At 38.9% G+C, this 27,681-nt stretch overlaps 1 protein-coding gene across 3 annotated transcripts in view; it reads right to left on the reverse strand.

Moving 5' to 3' along the window:
* The window catches only part of cadm2 (cell adhesion molecule 2), a 644,325-nt gene that overhangs the window by 294,243 nt on the left and 322,401 nt on the right, over positions 1 to 27,681 (reverse strand). For 2 of the 3 annotated variants that reach the window (XM_008107676.3, XM_016992521.2), the window contains one exon: positions 15,157 to 15,183. The exons of the other annotated variant lie outside the window; for it this stretch is intronic. In XM_008107676.3, the coding sequence (XP_008105883.1) occupies positions 15,157 to 15,183 (27 nt within the window). Of the gene's footprint in view, positions 1 to 15,156; positions 15,184 to 27,681 lie in introns of those variants that run through there. 3 annotated transcript variants of the gene reach the window in all.

The following is a 27,681-nucleotide window of genomic DNA, read 5'->3' on the forward strand; positions in this document are numbered from 1 at the left end:
TTGTATCATAAGCACACAGGAAAAAAAAGATCACAAGGATAAAGAAAAGTTTCCCCCCCTTTAAATTAGTCTAAGCCATATTAGGAAAATTAATTATAGGAATCATATGAACAAAGAATACTGACAACACAGTGTGATGAATCTGAAACAAAGCACTTTGTGAAATAAATCAGACTTATGTCTCATGCAGTATAAAGCAGAATGTTATACTTGCCCTCTAAAAGAAAAGAAAAAACCTTAGCCAGCACCCTTCCTTTCTTCTCAATAGTCTAGCTGGTGCTGATACTGTTAATTTGAAATAAACTTCACTATTCTAACCTAAGCAAGAACTTCTTTAAATAATTGCAAGATGATAGGAATCTCTCCCCCCTCCCCCGCCAATTCAAAGGATTTTAACTTCTTTCCAAATATCATCCATGGAGAAACAAGACCAACAAGCATATCATAATCTCAAAAAATGGCATGAGGAGAATTCATGGGAAATCATCCAAAGAGACAAGGTATTTCACTGCTAAATATCTACCAAGTATTTGAGGGTGAGTGAAAACATAATTAGGCAGTGACACTGGCCAGTACATGGAGTGGTGACACTCATGTTAATAGTAGCTCTAATATAGGGCCATATGAGTGAAAGGAAATGTGCCAGTGTATAACATTTTTAGATTTTTTTTCAAGTTCCTAACTCAGGTCCTCACTGTCACCCCAAGGATTATAGATAGATGACACACACTGCAAAACTCTATAGTTGCTTTGAATTTGATAGATATTAAAGCCACTAAAATCACTTTTAACATCTGACATAATGTAATTGAATATTAAAACCTTTTTCTAGCTCCACAAAGGCAGGAAACTAAAACATATGTGCATTCTGACCATTAATGATGTTGCACAGTGCTTGAAATATGATGTACAGATGACATTTACAAATGGACGTATTAGGACATCTGATCAACTTGAAAAGAAATTATGACTAATGTGGTTATTTTCCCACTTTGTGTGTTTTATTTTTCTATTTTTGCTGTAATACACACACACACACACACACACACACACACACACAACTAATGATGTTGTACATTGTTGTAAACTGAGCTTAGTTACAATCTATTCCCCATGTACCCATACTTTTCTTTGGCGATTCTGATCCAAATCTAGTTGGGAAGCTATAGTGCAGGCATGGGCAAACTTTGGCCCTCCAAGTGTTTTGGACTTCAAACCCCACAATTCCTAACAGCTGTTAGGCCGTCAAGAATTGTGGGAGTTGGAGGGCTGAAGTTTGTCCATGCTTGCTACAGTGATTCTAAAAGTCATGTTTGTGTTCCCTAATTAAACAGTCATTGCCAATAGAAAGCAATAGTGTTCCTCTGAAAATAGCAACTTTCTAGCTTTTTAGTGTTGTACAAATTAACTTCTTTAGAAATATCTGCCTTAAGACTTTAATCGCAGTTTTTAAAAAACATAGCACCTAGAATTAACCAAGCTAATTAAAGACATGCTTGTTCAACAAGTCTGAACAAAGTCCATCAGTACTATAGAATCTAAGTCTACTTTTGAAAGAAAAGAATTACACTCATTCTGAAAACTGGAGTAAAAAGAGTAAATATGTCAGTTTTCTGGAGTTTTTAGCTTGTTCTTCTGAGGCATTTTCCTCCTCCCCTGATCAGTCCGATCTTTGATTCCTTTGAAGAATTAATCTGGTGTTATATTTCAAGTTATCATTACAACAGATGCCATTTACTATGAGCAATATAATTTGAGGTTCTTAATGGTGCAGCCCTTTTGTTGCAACCTTAATGAAAGGGGAACACTTTTATTCTGAATCTTCTTCAGAATTGTTGTCCTTAAGATCTTGATAATATTTCAACTGGTGGCAAGTTGGTATCTTTCTGAAAAACTGCTTCCTAATAAAAACCACTTGCTGTAGATTCCATAATGCACACAGATTTTGTTTTCACTGAGTAAGTCTGTGGCTTTCTTTAGATATTGTAGATAATTTTCACTTTGTTCAGCCTGAGAGAGTGAGACCTAACTATTCACTCTTCATAATAATCCAATGGGTCAATCCCCCCCACCCCCTTTTGTAACTTAATCTAGGGCCCCTGACTTAGCTCCCCACAGGGCCCCTTCCCTTCTCGGCGGGGCAGGCAGGGGGCGGAACCATGCCTTCAGGTTGCTGGGAGTGGTAGCACTGCTTGCCTGACCTCGTTGCACTTTCACCTTCATGTTCTAGGCTTCTGGGGCAGCCTTGGTGTTTCAGTGTCACTGGCCAGTATATGGAGCAGCTGGGCTTCTCCCCCCCCCCCCCGGGCAGCTGGGGGGATGGCAGCTTTGGGCCCTTTGTTCCACCATATCCTCATGCCCATGTCCCCACTCATGGTAGCAGTGGTGCTGATGACAGGGCTCGGCTTTGTGCCTTGTGCCAGCTGTGATGCTGCAGGGGCTCCAGTCTTAGCCAATTGCTGCCTGGCACTGCCCAGCACCTCAGGGGAGTGGTGGCTGGATGTCAGGTGCACCTCACTTCCCTCTCCCCTGCTTTGATGCTGCTTACAGTGGGGAGTCGTGGGGTGTTTCCAGGCACTGGCTGAACCGCATAGTGTGCCCTGGCACTTGGCCTATCCCCTGGCTGTGCCCTGCACAGCATCTGTGTTGCTGGCCAGGGGGCAGTGGCAAGATGGGTGCCCCGGACTTATTGGTGGCCCTGCAGTGGCCATTTTGGTGTTGTCCCTGTTGGCGGCTGTTTTCTTGCCCCTGTGTGTGGGTGGCCAGTTTGCTTGGCTCTGCCTGAGGGTGGCCATTTCAGTAGATCTATGTGGGGCAGTCATTTTGTTTGGCTCCTCATGGGGGTGGCCATTTTGGTGTGGTTCCACTTGGGGAGCTGATTGGTTCTGTTACTTCTCATTGGTGGCCCAATGAGGCCCATACAAAACAAAGGTGTGTGTGTGTGTGTGTGTGTGTTTATAATACTGGCATTGCATAAATAACAAGCATAAATAACAAGAATAATAGTATTATAGGATTAATGATTATATGGATAATTGCTGGCTTAAATTCACACCAGTTTTAGGCCTCTTTAGTTACATGTTGCAAGTCACACAAAGTTAATTCAGGTAACATTTAACTAAAGTTGCCCATAGTTCAATCTGCACTGTTGTCTGGTCTCTTATTTCGGTGGTAGGGTGGCAACACAGATTTCAAGAAAGTTAGTAAAAGAAGTAAGAATTGAAAGATTGGGAAGAAAAGGAGCTAGATTGTGTAGGGTTGAACATTAAAGCAAGAAGCCTGCACTGAATCCTAGAAAGAATGAGTAACTAATGAGGAGATATCAAATGTGTGGTGACATGACCAAGGCAATAAACTAAAAAGATAATACTGGCATCACAATGTTTAATGGAAACCAGTGGATTAAAGTGAGATAATGGAGGAACTTAGAAAGAAGATAATAGATGGTCTGGTTTTGATAATACTATAAAGAAAATAATCAACATGCCTTTGCTACAGCCTCAGTGTGAAAAACAAAAGACAAAAAGTAAAAAAAAAATAACTGTCCTTACTTCACAGGATAAATGGGAACCATGATGGAAAATGTGTATTATAAAAATAGGCTTTGAGGGAAAAGAAGTAGTTCCAACTTTGTCATGTTAAGTTTTAGGTGACAATGAAGCATCCATCTGAAATAACTGAAAGACATGCTATAATGATGGTTGCGGTCAGCAGAGAATTCTAGAGTAGATAGGTACATTTGAATATCATCAGCATAAATATGATATTCAAAACCATACAAACTGATAAGATTTCCTAAATATAATACAAGAGAAAATAACAAAGGTTGCAGAACAGAATCCAAACAAAAGAGGAGCAGAAGAAGATTCATGACATCTAGCTACCACATTAAATGACCAATCTGAGAGATAAGATGTTAACCAGCTGAGTACTGAATTAGTAAACCCTAAGTTATTATTGAACCCAACAGCAGCAGCAGCAGCGGTGGCAACAACAACAGTAGCAACAGCAACCACAAAGAATGGGAAAGGTAATAGTGAAACAGGGCAGTAAGAAGAAACAGAAGATGTATCAAGCGAAGACTTCCTAAGAACTGGAAAAAACAGTAAAATGTTTCAACTCAGAAGGAAACAAGGCAGTAGAAAGAGAAAGATAAATTAATATAGAGAACAGAAGGGAAAATGGAAGGGACAACAATAATTCAGAAGTGAAAAGGAACAGGCTCAAGAGAGCAGGTAGTAGAATTCAAAGGTATCAATATTTTGGATAGTTCATCTAACAAGATGGGGTAGAAGTAGACATAGAAGAAACAAACATTTGATATGTTGGTAATGAGGAATATTCAGGAGTAGAAAGATGAGAACAGACCATTTCAATTTCAGTATTAAAGAGAATTGCAAAAACATCAGCAGGTAATCATAGTGGGAAAGGTGGAAAAAAGGGTTTAAAAGAGAATCAAGGGTAGAAAAGAGACTCTTTGGGTACCATGCATTAGTCAATGAAGTATATTATTTCTGTATTGTCGAAGGCTTTCATGGCCAGAATCACTGGAATGTTGTGTGGTTTACAGGCTGTATGGCTGTGTTCTAGCAAAGAACTAGAACACGGCCATACAGCCTGGAAACCACACAATACTGCTATGTTATTTCTGTTTGGAAAAAAAGAAAGCATAAGAGAAAGAAGAAAGAATGAAATTTAGAAAAAAATGAATTTATAATGAATGTACCCCTACCCATTCCCTAATCTTCCTCCAGAACCACTGAACTGTGTGAGGGCAAGGATGGAGATACCAAATAAAAAGAGTAAGCCAATACTGAGATTTGATAGAGGGAATGTACATGTTGACAAAGGGGCAAAACTATTAAGAGTTGAGTAAATAAACAGTTGAGTCCAAGAATTGAAGGGGCCAATGTCTGTAAAAACAGTTTGTCTCTGTCTGTAAACACAGAGACAAAGGCTTGGAGCCTGCATTTGGCTCTGTCTTTGTTAAGGCATTGAATGTTTGCCTTAAATGTGTAATGTGATCCGCCCTGAGTCCCCTTCAGGTGAGAAGGGCAGAATATAAATACTGTAAATAAATAAATAAATGAAAAGGCCTTAGAATTGCCAAATTAAGTTTTTGAAAGAAGTTAGCAATGGAATACCAAGAAGGTGGATTATGAGCAAACACAAAAGAAACAAGATGATCAGACGAAGGAAACTCAGTAACTGAAAAGCAAGAGATAAAACAATTCTTAATAAGAATAAGAGCAAGACAATGGCCAAGGGAATGTCTAGGTAAATCAGAACAAAGCTTGAATCCAAAAGAAGACAATAAAGGGGAAAAAATGTAATATAGCAGGATCTTTAGAAACATCTACATGAGTATTAAAATAATCCATAATAAGTGTGAGAATTTGAGAGAAAGAAAGTCAGCCAAGAATCAAAATAAGAAATAAAACTTGAAAATGGACCCGATTGATGGTAAATCCACTGGTGCAGAGAGGAAAAGTCTCACAGCATGTGCCCCAAATGTTGAAAAATTGTGTTTGTAAAAAAACAAAAAAAACGAAATTGGCTTGAAGAGGAGCCCCCGATGGTGCAGCAGATTAAACCGCTGAGCTGCTGAACTTGATGACCGAAAGGTTGCCAGTTCAAATCTGGGGAGCGGAGTGAGCTCCTGCTAAAAGCCCCAGCTTCTGCCAACCTAGCAGTTCAAAAACATGAAAATTTGAGTAGATCCATAGGTAAAGCTTCTGCGGGAAGGTAAAGGTGCTCCATGCAGTCATGCTAGCCACATAACCTAGGAGGTGTCTATCGACAACACTGGCTCTTCGGCTTAGAAATGGAGATGAGCACCAACCCCCAGAATCAGACATGACTAGGTTTAATGTCAGTGAAACCTTTACCTTTAAATAATAGAAGAACCACTCCATACCACCCCTATCCTCATAGTGGCTTGCATGAGAAAAAGAGAGTCCTCCAATGGAGAGGGCAGCTGAAATAGCAGTAGCATAGGAAGAAAGTCAAGTTTCAGTGAAAAGGTCCAGAGAGAAATAAATGATAAACAGTGATAAACAGTAGTAATTTAAGGAGAAACTGAGCAACCATTCTGTAAGGATCCATAAAGGGGAAGCTGGGAAGAAGGAAGATCTCAGATTACTACTGGGCTGCTCCCAGACTGTGGAACTCCTTCTGAAGAGAAACCAGAATAGCACCATCCCTGTTGGGCTTCTTCAAGCAGGTCATGATCTTCTTCTGCCAACAGGCATTTGGGGAAGGGTTTTGGGAGGCAGGCTTTTGTGAGGTTGGATGGGATTGTGTGTGTGTGTGGGGGGGGGGGGTAATAAGTTTCAAATGCAATTTTAATGTATTTATTGTATTTTAATTCTGTTTTTACCACACTGTTACTATTTAATTGTTGTTGTTTTTTTAACTTTTGTATTGCAATTTTAAAACTTGTCTAGTGTGGATTGTTAGTCACCTTGTGTGCCCACAGTGAGAAAGGTGGGGGTATGAACATAGTTAATAATAATAATAATAATAATAATAATAATAATAATAATAATAATAATAATAGAAGAATCAGGAGATAAAACAAATAGAAAGAAGAAACTAGATTTCCAACTGCAAGGTAGGTATGTGTGTCATGGCATTTGTGAGCTATGTCATGGGGGGAGGAGGAGGAGGTCCCTGTTAAAGGCCATGCCCAGCAGCACGAAAACATGTTTAGCATGACTGGGCAGTGGAGACACTCTGCCATCTCAGAGGTGGTTTAGGGAGTTTCTATCGAGCTGCTAAGCAGGTTCAATCTGAGCATTTTGGATGCCAGATCAAGCCCATGGAAATGGTCAGTCTATAGAGTACTTCCTGTATTTTCCATTTAGAAGATGCTGGGACAGTTCTGGTCTGGTTTTATAACCCCAGTGACCCGGTATTACACAGGTGGTTATGGGAAGATAGTACCTGGGTCTGAGTCTGTCAAAAGGAAGTTGGAAACCGCAGGCCACAGGAGAGATAAATCTCTGCAGAGGCAGCAACAGCAGAAGTTGGGTGACACAACTTGCCTTGTATATACCAGAAAGCATTTTCATCCCTCACAGGAAGGAAGAAAGTGGTTACCTGGACACTTTTGGATCTAAATTCACTTCCAGTTTTGAAACAGAAATAAATTTATTGATCAGTTTTTCAGATGATCTACACTAGAAGGAGTGTATTAGCTCTTGTTCTGCACAAGCATTTATCCGCCTCCAGCAAAAAAAAACAATTATGACATCTTTTGGTAGTATTTGCTTTGTTGAAGTGCCTCCAGTCCCATTTGGCTGAGTGTCTCAGCCACTCCCTTGGCTACTGGACTCTCTCTGCTATTTAGTATCTATATGAAGCTGATGAGAGGTACTACCCACAATTTGGGAATAGAGAACCATAGCTATTCTTATGATACCATGCCTTACTTCCAATTTTCAACTGACAAAGGGACTGTGGAAGTCATAAACACATATGTACACAATAAGAGACTGGAAGTGACTGACCAAATCAGAGAAGTCAGCTATAGCAGAATGTCAGAACCCTGCTACTAGAGCCTGTATGTGGCTCTGAGTTTCAGGGTCACTGACATTGATAAGACACCTGCGTCTCAGGACTCGGAGAAGAAACGGCTGCTGGACTTGGCGGGGAATTTGCGCGGGGTTTTACTGAGCGGGAAGAGACTTTTCAAATGAGGGGGAGGGTATATAAAGGATGGTTGGCCGGAGTCTCCCATTCTTGGCTTTTCTGATGTTTATGTTTCCTGCAGTAAAGCTTCTGGTGATATCACAGAGAGTCTCGTGTGTTCATTCAGGAGCGGCTGTGGTGAGCTGACATTAAGCCAAGAATGGGAGACTCCAGGGGAAACAACATACTCGCTGACGCTCTCTCTCGGATGCCTCAGCACGGGGGAGGAATTCAGGAATCTGAGGGGAGCCTTTTCCTAGATAAGCAATGGGGCCTGGCAGTACTGACTCGAGCACAAGCAGCCAAAGAAAACAAACGTACTGCCATTTCCACGGGGGGAGGAGAAATATGGGAGGAAGAGTTGAAGCGAGCATATGGAATGGACAAATGGTTACAAACGAACAAAGAACAGGGAGAACTGTGTGGGGATTTGGTGTTTGTTAATAAGAAATTGTATATTCCTGAATGTTTAAGACAAGAAATGTTAAGGAAATGCCATGATAACAAGGGTGCAGGTCATCTAGGCCCCACCAGGACTATTAAACTGTTGGCCAAACAATGCTGGTGGCCCGGAATGAGGAAAGACGCCAGGGGGTACGTCACGCAGTGTGAATTATGTGCAGAGGGCAAGACACCACCTGGGAAGCCCCAGGGGCTATTGCAAAAGGTGGTGGAGCCCATGAGGCCATGGGAATGCGTGGCAATGGATTTTGTAGGCGAACTACCCCCCAGCAGAGGCCACAGATACATTTGGACAATATTGGACGTATTCTCAAAACAGGCACACTTTGTGGCCCTGCCAAAACTCCCCTCGGCTGAAAAGCTCGCTGATTTGTATGTGAAGCATGTATATCGCCTACATGGGTGCCCCGACAAAATAATTAGCGACCGGGGAGTCCAATTCACTGCAAAATTTTGGGGAAAATTCTTACAGCTGTTAGGAGCGGAAAGGAATCTGAGCTCGGCTTTTCATCCCGCGACCAACGGGGGGGTCGAACGTACCCAACAGACACTGTGCCAATTCTTGAGGATGTACACCAATTATAGACAGGACGATTGGGCGGACCTTCTTCCGTTTGCTGAGATGGCTTTTAACGGGGCCGTACATTCGGCCACAGGTCGTGCCCCATTCGAAATAGTATACGGACAGGAGGTGGCACCTTTCCCCAGGCTACCCGAGTGGAAGGAAGGAGAGGGCCAGACCGACAAGGAATGGCCGGCCAAAATTAAGCAAGGGTGGCAGACCGTGGTGGAGGCATTGAGGGAAACACAAAAGAAGTACAAGCTCTTTGCAGATCGTAGGCACCGAGAGGGGGACAAATTGGGCGAAGGAGATCTGGTTTGGCTGAGCACAAAAAACCTGAAATTGGGGTTCCCATCTAAGAAATTGGCTCCACGCTATATAGGGCCGTTCAGGGTAGCGAAAAGAATAAACGAAGTGACCTATGAGCTGAGGCTACCCAAGGACCTAGGAAAGGTACACCCGGTATTCCATTGCAGCCTGTTAAAAAAGTATAAAGGAACTCTGGACAGCGGAGAACAATAGTTGTGTTTAATCTTTTCCTTCCAGGACGAAGGGGAGGAGGACGCCATGTCAGAACCCTGCTACTAGAGCCTGTATGTGGCTCTGAGTTTCAGGGTCACTGACATTGATAAGACACCTGCGTCTCAGGACTCGGAGAAGAAACGGCTGCTGGACTTGGCGGGGAATTTGCGCGGGGTTTTACTGAGCGGGAAGAGACTTTTCAAATGAGGGGGAGGGTATATAAAGGATGGTTGGCCGGAGTCTCCCATTCTTGGCTTTTCTGATGTTTATGTTTCCTGCAGTAAAGCTTCTGGTGATATCACAGAGAGTCTCGTGTGTTCATTCAGGAGCGGCTGTGGTGAGCTGACAGCAGAATACTGATAAACCAACCCGGACACAGAATATTATTTGGGAACACAAAAATTCAGTACCACTTTGACAACCATTTTGTCAGACTACATATAGAGAAGCCACTGAAATTCACAAGTACATGGGCAATTTCAACAGAAAGGAGGAAACCAAAATCTGATTACCAGTGTTAAAAAACACCAGACTCAAGACAGTAAATAATGAATAGCACTTAGAAACAAGAGAACTCACATACAATAAGCAATCAAGGGCCTGTTAACATCTCCCAAACAGAGGATGCCTCCAGGTAACAAAGGCCTGGTTACCCTTATTCAGATACCCTCATTGCTACATTCACACTTTCTTTAAACAGACAATTGGATTTTGAAAACATTAGCTTGTTGTGGAAATAGAATCATAAAGCTGGAAGAGCCCTCATCAGCCATTCGGTCCAACCCTCTGCTAAGAGGAAGGAAATCACATTCAAAGCTCCGCCAACAGATGGCCATCTAGCCTCTGCATAAAAGCTCCCAAAGAAGGAGCATCCACCACACTCCACAGCAGAGAGTTCCACTGCCGAACAGCTCTCACAGTTAGGAAGTTCTTCCTAATGTTCAAGTGAAATCTCCTTTCCTGTAGTTTAAAAGCCATTGTTCTGCATCCTAATCTCCAGGACAGCAGAAAACAAGGATTGGGGAAAAAGCTTCATCTCACTTCCTGTTGCCTCGCCTCCTTTTTTAAACTATGAGTTGTTTGTAAGTCAGATGTTTGCAACTCAAGGACTGCCAATATTGTTAAAAGGACAAAGGAGTTTAAAAGCACATCAGAGTAAGTCAGAGCCCAGACACGCTTTTATGAAGCTAGTGTTGTTGCCAACCAAGCATGGGAAGATAGAATATTCTACAACTGGGATGCTACAGCTGAAAAGATCCTCTCCCATACCTTCACTTTGTACATTGAGACCCCAGGAGGGAACACAGGGGAAGGCCTTTCCATAGCCATACATAGGGAGAAATAATCTTTCATGCACAAAGGTCCCACACTCTTTAGGATATCATCACCAACATGTCATCATCAACAACTTGGTAATTTCATTCCTAGTTAGATTCATCCGGTTCATAAGCTTTAGTAAATTCATCATCAGATAAAAAACTTTTTCATGCATTTTTAAAACTTTTTGGATATGTTTAAGGTCATATACATATAGATTTAAGGTATTCCAAAATCATCCATATTTACATATTTTGCTATGGGCATGATTTAACTGTAAATTTATTTTATTATTCAACTTTTTGATTTTATTATTCAGCTTTTGTTATGGTGCATTTTAATATATTCGATTTTAAGGTTTTAATGTTTTAGGATTTTAAATGTAAGAATGTGTATAGAAGAATTAACAAATTAAATAAATAAAAGAAAGGAAGGAAGGAAGGAAGGAAGGAAGGAAGAAAGAAAGAAAAAAAGAAAGAAAGAAGAAAGTGAATATCCATTTTGTTAAGATTTTGAGTGGCAGCTAAGTTCTATAGCAGCTTACGGCTAATTATTACTTCTTTCAAGCTCTTCTCATACACCCACACATTTGTAATCTGGGCACAATATGTCTTTCATTTATACCTTTATGTTGAAGAGCCTACATATCTTGGTTGCATGTACTTTCCAAGTTGCAAACAAGGACCTTCTTTTCTTTAATCACATTATTTGTAATTCTCTATACTTCTTAGTCTCCTGCTATTCATTCTTTCTTCTTTCAACAGAGCATCAAATATGAAAAATAAGGTTCACTCAAATAAGGAACTGTGACCATCTCAAAAGATAGTAGCAGCCTCCTTATCGACACAGGAGACAAATGATAAAGAACATGTTCAATTCCCTTTGCAGTAACAAAGAGATTTTAAAAGGAAGAGAAAAAACTTCAAAATCTTATTTCTTATTAAAGAAAAAAGTGCATAAATTTCTACAGATTAGAGACACCTAAGGAATTACAAAATAAAAATAGTGTGGACTCTTTAACTGGGACAAAATTTATCTAGCAGAATGTCTATGAGGATGAGTCAGTTTAATGATCCTATAACAATTGCATTGGTTACTTAATCATTTGTTAGCTAAAACTAAAAAGCTAGCCCTGACCTTAAAATCCCAGAATAATCTGGGAATAATTTGTCTCTCTGCCACTCCCCCCCCCCTCCATATACATATGATTTACACTCATCATCAGTCCCTGCTCTCTTGCTCACTGTGAAGGACAACAAAATTGATGGTAATTAGTTGTAGGGCTTTTTCATAGATACTCCACACCAGTGAAATTATCTCTCTTGCAAAGCGCATTTCACTCCATCTCTTGGGAATCTGAAGTGGTTCTATCTTTCAGACAAATGTATCACAGCAGGAATCTGGGTGCTACACTGCTAATCTCTCTTGAGACTGGCCCCAAAAGAATCCTCACTACTTGGCATAGTGAGGAAGCATAGTGGAAATAGACCACAGTACGATTTGTGTGACTTTGCAACCTCATTGTCAGCTAATAAACACGTACTTTGAAAGTAGTTTTGATACTCCAGAAACTTCATGTTTGTGGCTGCCACAAACTATGTTGAATTAGTTGAGACTCTAGGAGATGTTCATTGAAAAACTATAGCAAAATGTGCTGCAGGATGTCCCACCAAAACAAGGTTTTTTGTTTTTTGTTTTTTGTTTTTTGCAGTTTAATAAACTTTTTCCATGTTTTATGATAGAACCAATTAGAAAATGACATTTATAACCCAGGAACAAAACTCATGTTACATCGTGTTATGGATCACCCTGACATTTAGCACTAGTATAGACAAACTAGAACAACATAGATGTTGAGGGGTAGGAGAAGAATTGCAATATGTGAGATGTTTTAAGCTTATTTCTTGTCTCTCAACTACCTGCCAATATAATGATAGAGATAAATTATATACAAATATATACAGCTATCACCTAAACATGCTTTCCCTCTAATACATGTCTGCCATCTGGGGAAGCTGGAGGCAGCTTCAACAGATCATATTCAGAGTCCCATAGGACAGTATTCATTTTTCAACCTTGACTTTCACTCATGGTTGCTGTCCACTCTCCAAATATTTTTCACCAAGTAAGAGTGCTGTACCCATGCACAATGCATCCCCAAATGGGTGACATCAAATAAGTGACCCTTTTGGTCACTTATTTGTATTCAGTATCACAGAAGGCAACCCAATGCTGGCAACCTGCTCTCCACTACTCCTCTCCACTTGGAGAGGTAGGGATCCTTGGTAGGAGAAACAGTGGGTGCTACTTGAGAATCAGCAGTTAGTCTTGTCGCTTCTACATAGCACACCACCTGTCCAGCAAAGAGCATATCTGAATGTGGTACCAACAGAACTGAAATGTCAAAAGCCATCCTACTTCTTCCCACTCCTGACCCTGCTGCAAACATTCCCTAGCTAAATATGTAGGCTGCCTGCCTATGGCACTTATACCCATAGCTTCTGCAAATACCTGAGAGGTGAACAAGATCCTAATTACAGGAAAAGTCACTTGGGCAACTTTGAATTAAGGCCACAAGAAAATAACTTGACCCATCACCCAAAAACTGAGGATTTCTAAAATTAATTTCTGAACTATCAAGAACTTTACGATTGCGTGTTCCCTAATATATAAACTGAACATGTGGTATGTTTCATCCTATTCCCTTTACATACATTTGTAACCAATTAGGTCTTGAAAATATTGCAATAAAAATGTTGAAATGTTAGTTTACTGTCTCTATTCATTTGGATTTATACTGCAAAATTACGATTAGAAAAGTCCTAAGCCAATCAACCACTCCTAATGTATGCCATGGTTTTACTTATTTTGTCAGTCTGGAATATCAATCTGACACATTTTAATAATTAATTCTAACAGGGGGCAAAAAGGACCCCAGAGATGAAAGAGACCCAGTAGGCTAAAACTGACACTGTGATGTGAATAAAAAGCACAGCAGTTGAAATAAGCTTTTAAAGTCTAAAAGAGGTCAGTGGGGTACTACTGGGAACAAAGATGAGGTGCCTATGGCTTTATTATTATTACTTATAAAAAGCAGCAGGAAGGTGGCACTAAGAGCAAAGTTTCTATCTTTATAAAAATTGATAGGCACAGTTGAAAGGAAAAATATCTAAATTGAAAATGAGTAAAATCACTCCATGTACCCTCTGATACACAATCTGCTAAATGGTGAATGGATACAAGTTGAAATAATAATGATTATTAGAGGAACACATGAAGAGAAAAGATATCTGCCAAATGAAAAGGTGTTAAACTTATAATACTCTCAGCAGCAATGCAAGAAGCACAATATAAGCCAATGGGAGTCTGTATAGATAAATAGATAGAACATATGGATGGTGATATGAAATTACAGAGTATGTTTACCATCAATCATTACTACTGTGAGCAAATGGGATTGTGCCTAGATGGCTTATTCATGCAGAGATTAAAAAGAAATAATTCTAGTCTAAAAACTTTGTCAAAGAATTAGCTTTCTATTTGTATTAGTTTACTTATAGGTTTTGAATCATTTTGCTCTTTTACTTGAAAAAAATATGTTTTTGTATTTATTATTTATCCTACCTCTTTCTGAAGAAGATTAGGGTCATATCTAATATTCTCTCTCCTACCTTTTCATTTTATCCCCCCAGTTTGGTCCAAAGTAACCCAGAATATATTATGACTAAGGAGAAATTCTTAACATGGTTCTATAAATAAACTTAATGGTAATAATGGTTCTGGTTCTGCCTAGCATTGGTATTTCTACCTGTTCATGCCAACATAGCCACACTGTCTGTTATGCTATCATCCCGACATGCCAATTCACCCAAACAGACCTCTTTCACTCTATCTTCATTCTTCTTTTCCCCTTCTTTCTCACACGCAGCATCAACTTGCTGCTGTTTTAGGCAGATACATGCATGGTATTGAGAACTTTCACTACTACAAGTGCACTACATTTCAAGATTATGTCATATTATTTCTGGGAATTATGGGATTTGCTAGAGTTTATGTGTTAGCTTCATGCTTTTCAAAAAAGAATTTAAAAACTGTATTGGCTTTAATTTTTTTCTGTTATTACATTCATTTTTTCTATTATTACATACTGTGATATTTTTTCCAGAAGCTAAACATATTATTTATTTTTGATTTGTTCTTTTTAAATCAGTATTAAACAAATAGTACAGCTCTGTCTGATTGATAATAGCTCAGAAACTGTATGATAATACAAATAAGATAGATGCCATGAACTAAGACTCTGTTTAGCAATCTAATTATACTAACCTTTTGTCTTACCAACAAAAGAAGATTTTATATTTGAAGATGAGATTTGTCATTCTGCAATTCACAGAATTCATTTCAGGGGCAAAACACTGTAAAAGTGATATAACTTAATTAAAAAATAAAGAAAAATATCATGTATTGAGTTCTGCAGCCAAAGCATGCAAATGCTATGAATATATGCAAATTTATCTACTCTGCATAATTAATTCCAATCAAAGCGAGATGTGTACTGCAAAGCCATGCAGTGTAAATCAAGAAGGAAAGAGGAAACTCACCTTTACTTTTGCTCTTTGTAGCAGCCACTGGGACCAAAGATAGCAAGAGGAGAAGAGAACAGATATAAGTTAGGCAGAAGCTCTGACTGAGAATATAGAGAAAGTTTCACTACTAATTCAAGGCTGACAAAAGCCATCTCCAACTATATGACCTATTTAAAATAGCTGATATGATTTTCATGACCTACAATCTGACAAGACTGACACCTTAAGTAAGTTCAATTGCTTGTAGGTGTTAAAGGTGCTTGAAAATAGATGAAAGCTGGTGACAGATATCATTTGCCATTACCATATAGCCAAGCGAATTTATAGTTTTTAATAATGTGTAGAATATCTACAGAACAAGAATAATTGAATCCATGGCAGTCATTGGCTGCTTTTAGCACAACTTCCCTTCTCCCTTTGAATTATTTAAAAAGATAACATACTCCTACTATTAATACACAAATTTATATGCATTGCACATTTTCAGCTCCAGAGGTGAATGGGGCATATACAACAAAACCTGCATCCACTTGTTATATCATTTCATTCTTTAAACAACAGACTTGAACAAATATTTTAAATTACAAAAAGCCATCAAAGAAAAAAATAATATCGAACTCTGTCTATTCTATTCCTAGTTAAACAAAACCAGTCAGACTTCTGATATCATATAATGCCAACAAAGCACAATATGAATTTTCTAGAACTTTGAAAAGAGTATATATTTGTGAAAAAGTGGGCAAGACACACAAATCCATAAAAAAGATCTTATATATTTTTCATATTTTCTAAAACAAGTATTATTTTCATTTAGTGCTAGATACCTTTCAACATTTCACAGATGAAAACCATGACAAGTGTGACCAAGGCCTCTTCCAGACAGCAATTTATTGTTGGACAAAATGAGTTAAAGTAACTCATTTTCTTCTGCATTGCAGTCCACATTGGCACCCAAAAGAAGCTGGCTTTCCCATGCATTGTCCTCCCCTAAAACCAATTAAATAATATAAAAATCTCTGCATCTCTGGAGCTTCGTTTCTAACAGGTTTCTAACTGGGGCAGATTACAGGGCGCACTCAACGCCGCTGTTTAAAGAGCTCCACTGGCTGCCATTTATTTTCCAAGCCCAATTCAAGGTGCAGGTTATCACCTACAAAGCCCTAAACGGTTTGGGACCCACCTACCTTCGAGACCGCATTTCCCCCTATGAACCCGCACAACCTCTTCGCTCGTCGGGGGAGGCCGTCCTCTCGCTTCCACCAACTTCGCAGTTGCAGTTGGTGGGGACGAGGGAGAGGGCCTTCTCCGCCGTGGTCCCCCGGCTGTGGAACTCGCTCCCCAGGGAGATTAGGCAGGCCCCTACCCTACTTTCTTTCAGGAAGAGCCTGAAAACTTGGCTATTCCAGAAGGCCTTCGTTGACTGATCCTTGTGGGATCATGTTATTTACCTATTAAGCAGTAGACCCTCTGGATTGTTTTTAGGATTCATTCAGCACTTTAAGTATTACACCTGCTGTATAATTATCCCTCCCTGGTAACTTGATATTGCTTTGCACCTTGGCCTGGATCTTTTGACCCAAATCGGGATTTTAATATTATTGTGTATATTGACTTTTCTGACTGTTTTTAATCATGTTGAAGTTTTACTGATCGGTTTAATGTTTTATCTGATTTGTGCTGTCGTGTCTGGGCATGGCCCCATGTAAGCCCCGCCGAGTCCCTCCGGGGAGATGGGGCGGGATATAAGAATAAAATTATTATTATTATTATTATTATTATTATTATTATTATTATTATTATTATTATTATTATTATTCGTGGTGCATGCCAATGCTTTCAGGAAGACCTGGGTCTATCAAATTAATTCCTGTAAAAGTGTGACAGCTCCCACATTATGGGCCCTGTCTGGATGGGTCCTAAGTAAAATTAAACTGTGAGCAAGATGGAAAGATAAAGTAGGAATGCCTCATTGTGCAATATTGAACATAAAGAAATAAGAAGAAAGTGGTGGAAGAGGATAAGAGTTTTTTCTTTAACACACACAGAGCTTCATTATACCCTAACACTCCTCCTTGTGTTAAATAAACTTTCATATAGCAAATTCAGATATTCCCAAATCATTCAGGACTTGGCTATGCTTCTGTGCCTCCAAAGGTTTTCTTAATATATCAGGTAAGTTCAGAGAAGTATTGCAATAAGTCAGTGAATTTTTTTTTCATTTTTCACAGCATCTCTGACACAACTGTACTTGATGTCAACATGTTTGCTTCTTTGTTTAACCCTAGTTTGAGTTGCCATTAATATACAAGTTTGGTTTTCTTCAAAAAATGTTTGTTAGCTCTTCTACTGGAATTTGTAAATCCTTCAGCAGTTGCTTTAGGAGACATACTTCTGTGTAGGCTGTGTAGATAGTGCACCAAACTCGGCCTCACTCGAATTCACGGCTACAAAACTTTGTTTTTTAGATTTCCAATCTATAACTGCATTACTAAATTTAAATAAAATTCCTGTTGTTGATTCCCTATTGGAGCTATTACCAAAGTCACTGTCCATATAGCCTTCTAGTGTTAGTGAAACATCAGGGTTCAAGACTAAACAAAAAAATTATGTTTTCTTTAAATACCTCATCAATTTTTGAGACCATTCCAAACTGCTGTAGCTGGATTACTTGAATACTTACTTTAGAAGTTTACAGTAAAAGCAATATCTACACGAGTGTAGTTACTTATATACAGCAATGGCCCAATTACACTTTTGTATAGTTCCTTTTGTTGAAATTGCTCAGCATTTTCAATTTCTTTTTGGAACCCTAAGATCTTAGGTGATTGAACCCCTTTACAGTTTTCCAAACAAACTCTCACATGTTGAATTTTAAACCTAGAAGTTCTCCTGAGACCTGTACCATGACTAGTACCTTCTCCGGGATCTTCTTGCTCTTTTTGTTCCTGCTTTACCTCATTTTCTTCCTCTATTTTGGGACTTTTTAAATTTAAACTGGTCTTTTCTAGTCACTTGACTCCTTGTGGGTTGTGGAGATGCAGGAGTTGTTACATCAGTACTCTCCTTCCCTGAGGCTCATATTTCCTCCTGAGTTTCCTCATTAGAAACTGGAAGAAACACCTCATAGTTTGCATGAATTCTATCCTAACTTTGAGTATTGGCGAAATTAGCAGATCTAGAAATTATAACAGATCCATCCTTGTCTAAGAATCGCCATGCCTTAGCTCCTTGAGTATACCCTACCATGGTTAACTTTCTTGATTTCTCCTGGCCTTTTCTTCTAACTGCTTTAGGCACAAATACCCATGCCTGAGTCCCAAATGCTCTTAGGTGTCCAAATGGAAGCTTCTTTCCATACAGAAGAAAATATGGGGTATTTTGAATAGGTTCAGACCATATTCTATTGATTAAGTAATTGGCAGTCATCATTGCCTCCCCCCATAGGTTACTTGGTAATTCTGAATCAGCCAACGGAGAGTCCTTCACTGTTTGTATCTTCCTAACAAACCTCTCTATCTTGACATTCTCAGCACTTTGATATGCACATGTCAACCTGTCTTAATTCCTTCCTTCTTAAGGTAATTTTCCAAATTCTGTGATGTGAATTCTCCCCCTCTATCGGTTTGCAAGGCCTTCACATCTACCCCAAACTGCCTTTTCACATAAGCAACCCAGTTTTTAAATATTTCTAACACTTCACTTTTCTGTTTTAACAAGAAACTCCATGCAAACTTGGAATAGTCATCCAGAATACTCAAACAATAAACTGCCCCTCCTTTGCTGGGATTAAAAGGGCCAATTAAATCTGCATGCACTAGCTGGAAAGGCCTTTCTGAGTTCCTCAGGCTCTTCATACTTATAGGAGCAGATTGGGCTTTGGTTCTCTTACATACAGTGCAATCCAAAAGTGTTTACAGTCTTTTAGACTCAGACCCTCACTGTGTTCCTGTATTTTGTACAGTACCTTAAAATTTGGGTGACTCTAAACCCTGTGCAACTCATGAATAAATCTATGATGTAAAGGAGTATTTTTGCTCACTATATTAACATTGACATTCCTTGGTTCTAACAAATATAAATCATCCTGTATTCTCCTTGTTCCATACAGTTTGTTTCCTTTCAGGACTTTGACCTTGCCTCCTGAAAAAATAACATCAAACCCCTCTCTATCAAGTTTTCCCACTAATAAGAGATTATAATAGATTTGTGTACCAAAAATACATTCTTTATGGTTTTCCCTAAATTATTAACACAAACTTCTCCTTGCCCTTGAACTGAATAATGCTTCCCATCAGCAAGTGTCACATTCAAACCATCAAACTTATTAATTTTTTGAAATAGAGTCTTGTTATTCACAATATGTTGTGAATATCCAGAGTCAACATAAAATAGTTCCTTATGTTCTGGGCTTGGCTTTGTGTTCACAATCCTTACATGCGAGGAGCCCCTCCTCTGATGCTGCTGCTGCTTCTGGTTTTCTCGTAGCCCTGGACAGTCCCTTTTCATGTGCTTTGGAGAATTGCAAACATAACACCTTCTCACTGCACATTTTGACTCCCTTTCTTGTTCTGTTGGTATGCTTCTGGCCCAAGAATAGTCAAAATAGAGGGCTTGGTATTATCCACAGTTACAGGTATCCATGCAGGGGTCTTGGAACATACTCCCAAAGATACAGGGCACATACAATATTCCAAAAATAACACTTTAATTCTCAGGGCGGTTTAAAATAATTACTTATATGTGTAAATACCCGTCTATAAATGAAATATATTTGTGTTTGGAAAGGCTACTCAAACTTTAGCAAAAGTTAACCAAGAAAAAAATCCTGCTACTTTGAATCCACCTAGCATATGTTTCATATGAATCTTCCCACACACATGGCAATTATATGTTCAGATTTCCATACTATTCTGGCAATGGTTGCATTTTTTTCAATTTGTTTCAGGTGTCAGAACAACAAGGTTAAACAAAGATACACACAAATAGGATGGGAATCACAGACAAGATAACACTCACTGACAAGTGAAAGCTAGTGGTTTCTATGTCAGTGTGAAAGTGTGGATTTATCACCCTACTATGGGCCACTGCTTCTGTTCCCATTTTGTGGAAGAGCTTTAATGGTTATTTAATAGCAGTTGCTGTTTGAGCTTGCCCCACTAAGGCCCCTTCTACATTGTCATTTTATCCAAGGATCTGATCCCTGGTTTTCTACTTTGGACTGGATTATATGAGTCTCCACTGCCATATAATCTGGGATAAGCAGATAATCTGGGATCAGATCTTGGGATATAAGAACAGTTTAGAGGTACAAGACTATAGATTTTTGGTATGCATCAAGTTCAACAGAATTTAATTCTATATAAGAAAATAACAATAAGTCAAAGGCTTGCAACAGCAATTTGATTTCTTTTAAAGAAACATATCTTTATCTAATTTTCACATTCATTCATTTCCATCTCACAGTACTTGGGTCTCAAAGGACCTACCAAGTACTGTTTATTTCATATATCTGCTACTGTATCTTACCCATCAAGTCCTATATACAGCAACATCAGAGGAAAGCATTCAATGCAAGGATATTGCTTTACCTTCTTGGCTCTAATAACATTGGTAAAATCTAAACTGCCACTGAGTAAGGGATTTTGATTTTGGGAACCAGTTAACCTAATTTCATTTTTAAAGAACTTGAAAGTACATGGCAAGATCATCCATAGCACAAACAAGATGAACATAATGCTCTGTAAAGGTTTTTTTTTAGACATTAAACATGAAAATAAAATCAGTGAAGAATGGGCATATAAACAATAAATGTCTGCTATTACTGGAACTAGTCCAGTTTACAAGGCTTATTAGTCACATTATAATTCTATGCATATTCACTCTAAATGAACATTAATGTCATCTGTGCCATATAAACGTCATGTTCAATACTTGCAAATGTTTCAATTGCTGGGATGGTGGAAGCACAATATGACTGTCAAAGTTCACAGAGCAATCTAATTAGATGGAAATGGTAATTAAAATCTGTTTTTTCCATGAAACTTACTAATTTTCATCAGTGCTCCACAATGTGGTATGTAAATAAGGTAATTTGTCTATTAAAATGTAGACACTTCATTCTACCATTTAAAATATCTCATTCCCCCCACAAATGCAACTAAATATAATCCATACCTAGTATTAGCAACCAAGCCTAGCTTTACTTAAGTATTTTCCCATGTTAAAAATGTATCTTGATAGATGAAGCATAAAAACAGGTCAGTAAGTTGCTATTAACAGAAATTTACAATACATGGAGTGATTGCTCATCAATGATAAGCATAAAGCCTCTGGATATACCCAAATGCCTTCTTCACTTTGAGTTCATGTCCCACACGACTCATCACAGTTGCACCTTTTTCAACGGCATCTATGACAAATGTAAAGCACCTAGTATAACAGTACTACCATCTATATACATTTACATAATAAAAGTGTGTGTGTGTGGCTGGGGTGCACAATTCCACAGACAGACTCCCGCTTCCACAAACACCTATAACCCATAGTGCTGAGGAGCCACTAAAAGCACTCTCTCCAATGACATTTCAGGTTATAGCGAGTGCCAAGAACATGTAGCCCAAACCCTGTCAATGTCCTCCCCAAACACTACAGCCCACCACCCAAAGAATGCTTTCATTCAGGGACAATTTCTTCCTAGATTTTATGTGTTTCCTCCACCGCAAACATCCCAGTGTTTCTTACTCTCTCCACTGGTATGGAATTTGCATGATCCCATCCACTGCCTCTCTCTTAACCCTTTTCTACTCTTTTCAGCTCTGTCTGCATAACAAACAGAGCAGAAATGAGCAGCAACTAAACATACTGGAGGAGTCTGGGGGATTAACTCTATATGGTGGAAGTTGTTGTTTACCCAGCATCAAGTCAGATCACTGACCCCCACTGACAATGGACCTGGACCACATTTGGCAGACAGAACCCCCATGACCAAAAAAAAATGCAGGAGAGCTTTGGGGGGGGATTCACTTTGATTTACAGAAATTATAGTTCACCTACATCCAGAGAGCAATGTAAATGCAAACAACAATGGATCTGCACCAAATTTGGCATGCACACCCAATATGGCCAAATTTGAATACTGGTGGATTTGGGGTGGACATTTGTTTGTTGTAAGTAGCAGGAGTTATAGTTCACCTGCAATCAAAAAGCACTCTGAACCCTACCGATGATGGACCTGGATGTAACTTGGAAGACAGAAATCCCATGACAAACTGAACGTACTGGAGGAATTTGATGGGACTGATTCACCATGGTGGGAGTTGTAATTCATTATGCAGCTGAAGAGAATACTGAAACCCACCAATGATGCATCTAGAGCACATTTTCCCAACATGACAAACTTTAAGTATTGATAAGAGTTTCAGGGGGTTAATCTGGCATGATATGTGTTGTAGTACACCCACAACCTTATGCATTTTGTAAAATAAAAATGACTTCTAACAACCCAGGCAACACCAGGCACCCAAACTAGTTAATAAAGCAATCTGGAATCTCTAAAAATACATAGCAGATGAGTTGGAATTATTGTGATTTCAGCTAACATTGCTAATTTGAATCAATGATTTAAATACATTTTAAGTAGGTATCCAATACCGTTTATTGTTCTTACTATAGCATGCGCATATTCTGCATACTCTTCATGTGATACATCATCATTTTTACCAGAATGGATAAAACCAGTGTTGTGGTCTGATGGAGGTTTATGAGCCATTGGCAGCTTTTCTGTGACAATTGTTTGAATATGACTATATATGGCACAAATGTGGTAGCATCTCCTGCAAAAAAAAAAAATGCAGCTCCTCCAAAGCCTGATTAAAACTGCTCAATAGAATGATTCTAGGACTATGAAAAGGCTTAGGAGTGAATATTAAGATTTTCTATCTTCTTATCTATGCCATTTTACAAAATGTGTTCCAAGATGCTTCTTGACAGTAATTCAGCATAGGAGGAAAGTGCTGTTCAAGAAACAAATTCAAAAACAACAGCATTGGATACTGTTAATTTCTTCCGATCCACTGAGAAGCAACTGTTCTACTAATGGACCCTCCTAGCATTTGTTTTCTGGCATTTTCCTTCTAAATTCTCACTGGATGGCTCTCTGTTGTTTAGAGAACTTGAGGGAAAGGAGCTAGCAGAAACTGACAAATGAACAAATTGTGAAGAGCAGGTAAGTTAATTTAAATTAACAAACATCAATAAGGCAAGTACCTGTGTGGTGGAGCAGAACAGAAAGCTAAATGCATTCTAGAAAAGGTCCAACCTTTCATCTCCATAGACTAGCACAAATGCATGCTGCTTCTCTTTAATTTTAAGAGGTCCCACAGGTTCCTCATTACCTCAACATTTAGTCTTTTGGTGGTTTGGCAGCCCTTTTGTTCGGCTCAGAAAGGTACTTAGGTCAGGTAGCTGATTTTACCAGTCATGAGATATAAGTGCAGCAGGAGTGTGGTAAATCTGGTGGTGCCCAGTGGAGGGTGTGGGGGAACTTATCATCTCACACCCCATATCACCTGACTTATCCCAGGCCCTATCTCATGAGGGGAAGTGTCCACCGCATAGCTTCCTCCTGTTGATCCAATGCATAGGCATAGGCTGGTTCCCTCTCCCTTTTACCATGGAACTCTGCCAGAAGTAGCTGTGCGTCATGGGATGGGAGTCATGGGCTCCGGGGCAAAAGGAAAGAGGTACCAGCACATGCTGCCAAATTCAGCCCCATCTGACGAGGTCGTATGGTTCGTAATTTGCTTTATTTGTAGTAGGATTTTTTTTTCCAAAAAAAATTAACCATATGTGACACATATACTTGGCCAGGGAAATGATGTACCTGACTGTCTGGGGTGGAGAGAAGGGCGCCATTTTCTGATATAAACAACAATTATAACAGCTTTTGGTTTTTAGCTGTTTATAAACTTCTTTATACTATGGTCTATTTTTCTGTGACAAAGTATCTTCACACACATTTCTATCCTATCTTTTCAAAGTGCTTTGCATATTCATGCCCCATGTTGATCCATTTCTCTGTTTATTCCCCTGTTTAACTGATGAAATGTGAAGCCTATAATTTTTATGCCATTTGGTTTACTTTACGTTGGTCCCATTACCAAATCTGCAGGTCCTATTTATAATTCACAATCAGTTCTTGGCTTGCTTTCTAACTCATTTAACTTTTTTTCATAAAAGTTGCACATCCCTGAAAAGAATCGAGTAGACAGAGTGGCCTGTGTTGAGAATACAAAAGTCCTTCGATGCACATGAGCAGCACATGGAGTTTCGGTGCCTGCCACAGGATTTCATGTTTTGGAAAATATTTACCAAAATTTTTTGAAGTCTGCTTCAGGAGTCATATTATTACAACACTAATTTCATTCTTCAAAAGTAAATCATTTACGGCTATGTAGTCTAAACACTCATTATGAAATTTAAACCTCAAAATCCCTGTATATTTTTTTAAAAATCCTGTAGGACAAATGCAATAGAGGACTGAATCTACTCTCCCACAGCACAACAGCAGCTATTCATTCATTTAAGGGTGGAGGGAAACTCTGAAGACTTGCTTTAAAAATGCAGATGAATGAATTAGTGTTGACAGTTCGAACTTGTTTCTTGGCAACTCTGACAGGATGTGGCATTTCCCCATCCTTCTAACCATAAAAATGATTTGAAGTAAACTAAACCACACAAAAACATCAAAACCTGTTAGAAAGTAACACACAAAGCAAATATTAATAGGTGCTATTTAACTTAGCTCATTATTTTAGACATAAGTATAGTTCTAAAATTGCATCCTGTTACTTGTGAGAGCTGAGTCTTAGTCTCTGACATATGCATATAGTAGAGAGAAAGACACACAGAGAAAAAGATCAGGAGAGAATTCAAGGAGAAACTTGTATGCCAGAGTGACACCAAAAAGACTGCTATTTGTAGCAATACACAGCTGTGAACATATGTTCTTTGGTATTTAACCAGATGCACAGTTGCTATATTGGGATAGTACATTAAATTATACCAACATGCTTGCCATAACCATGATTTCATTTGGAGTATATATTAATATACCATACTGCTTTTTTATAGGAAAAAAAGACAAAACAAAGGTAGAATACACTGAACTGCTAAGCTTGTTTAATGAGATGCATTTGTGCAAACCGTTTCCAGTTAACAAAAGCCTTAGAGCTGGAACAAGGAAGATACAACATAAACAGCATTGGGCAATACAAACATGCAGGTCCTGTATAACCTTCTCCTCAATAGCTCATGTGCTGCCCTCCTATGCAACAAAAGCTAAATAATTAGCACGGGGAGATAGTGGCGGGTTATAAAAATTTTTTTAATTATTATTAATTCATGAGATTGCAGATGCTAAGCCAAATAGCCCATTCCATTTTAACATGTTGTGTAGATATGTGATCAAAAGCTGTCATCATTCATGAGTGTGACATCTGTACTTAATCTTTTTTTAAAGACACAATATATTCATATGAATTTGTTTATTACAATGATATAGAATATTTCAAGCAATGCACCGCTAAAAGATCTGTTGTACATTTAATATTTAGTCAAATTAAAGGGTGAGTGAGAAAGCAAAAGGGCTGGTTCTCAGAACAGTAATTTGACATGCAGTAAATTAGAATCCCTCTGTGACAATAGATGCAAGAAGTGTTATGAAAATTTTATACAGAAATTTAATAATACACTTGAGAAGTAGCCTGGTGTGAAGACTTGATGTGATGACAGGGATGGAATCTTTTTGGATCCCACCTCTGCCACCAAATTGCGAAGGATTCAACTTTTTCCTCTATGTATCCTACTTTTCTATGTTGTCGCTGCCACCACCTTTGAAAGATGCTTTACTCAAATAATAAGCAACATTTGAAGAAACAGTAACTTGTTTATTTATAGCACAAAGCTTGATGGTTGCAAGAATGTTATATCTTAAGTCGAACGATGTTACTTCTGTACAGTAAGTGTTGCAAGACTTCTCAATAGTTTCACTGAGCTTAGTATGGTATCAACTTTATATTACTTGTTTCTTTCAGTTAGGAATACTGTCCTTCTTGAACTTAGTTGACCTGTACCCGATCAAACTTGGATTGGGGAGTTTAACTGGTTAACCCTAGTCTTCCTTGACTTAGGGATGCAGCCTCAGCTCTTTAGTTATCTCTACTAAAGGCTCAGCAACTTTAATTTTAGCCCTTCTCCGCTAAAACTCTCTAGCTGCTCAACTTCCTCCCACAATCTCTTTTTTTCGATCACACTCCTTTCTCACTGAACAGAACCAACTGCTCTGCTCAACCGACAAACTCCAACTGCCAAATTCCAACTGCTAAATTTTGAATTCTAAGGCTTCCACCAGCAAGGTGAAGCCACGCCCCTTTTCCTGGCCATGCCTTAGAGGCTCCCAGCTTCTGTATAAGAATAGCTGAAATATATAACCTTAAACAGTCAACCTAAACATAGCAATCATGAATAAAACACAATGATCATGACATCTTTACATACCTTCCAACCCGGAAAGATTATTTTTGCTTTTTCTAGACCCAGAATAAGCAAAAATAATAGAGAGTAACACAAAATACATATCTATACATAAACATAGCATCATACCTTAAACTCTAAATACAAACCTGTAAGTCTTCCGATCAAGGTGCTCTGGATAGAGCATCAGCTACTACATTACATTTGCCCTTTATATGTTTAATATCAAATGTAAAGTCCTGTAGTGATAAACTCCATCTCAATAATTTGTTATTGGTCCCTTTTACATTATCCAACCATCTTAGGGGTGTGTGATCAGTTTGTAACGTAAACTTCCTTCCCCACAAGTATGGTTTCAGTTTCTTTATGGACCAAACTATCGAGTAACATTCCTTCTCGATTGTGGACATGCTAAGCTCATTAGAATGCCACTTCTTACTGAGGAATAGTATGGGCCTATACTCTCCCTGAGTTCTAAAGGCCGTTTTGGACTGGTCTTCAGGTGCCATAGGCACTTGCCAGAACCCCTTAGTCAAATCAATACTACTTATAAATTTGGCTTTTCCAATTCTTTCTAGTAAATCATCCAAACGGGGCATCGGATACATGTCGTTTTGGGTGATTTTATTTAACCGCCGGTAATCTATGCAAAACCTTACGGTTTTGTCTGGCTTCTTTACTAACACTATGGGCGAAGCCCAAGGGCTGTTAGATGGCACGATTATATCCAAATCTAACATCTCCCTGACCTCTTGCTCTATGCATTCGCTTATCTTACCCGTTACCCTATGGGTAGGGGATGCTATCGGTGCGGCGTCACCGGTGCATATTTTATGTTGCACTCCCTGCACTCTCCCAGGTAAATCCGAAAACATGACTTTATACTTAGCCAAGATTCCTTTAACCTCTCTTTGTTGTGATGGAGATAAGTCTGAATTTATGGTTACTTTATCCAAGTTTCTATGTATCTCCCTATTACCTTCCCAAAATGAAAAAGGACCTGTATCT

The sequence above is a fragment of the Anolis carolinensis genome, chromosome 3 (assembly GCF_035594765.1).
Source record: "Anolis carolinensis isolate JA03-04 chromosome 3, rAnoCar3.1.pri, whole genome shotgun sequence".
In the NCBI taxonomy this organism is placed as follows: Eukaryota; Metazoa; Chordata; class Lepidosauria; order Squamata; family Dactyloidae; genus Anolis; species Anolis carolinensis.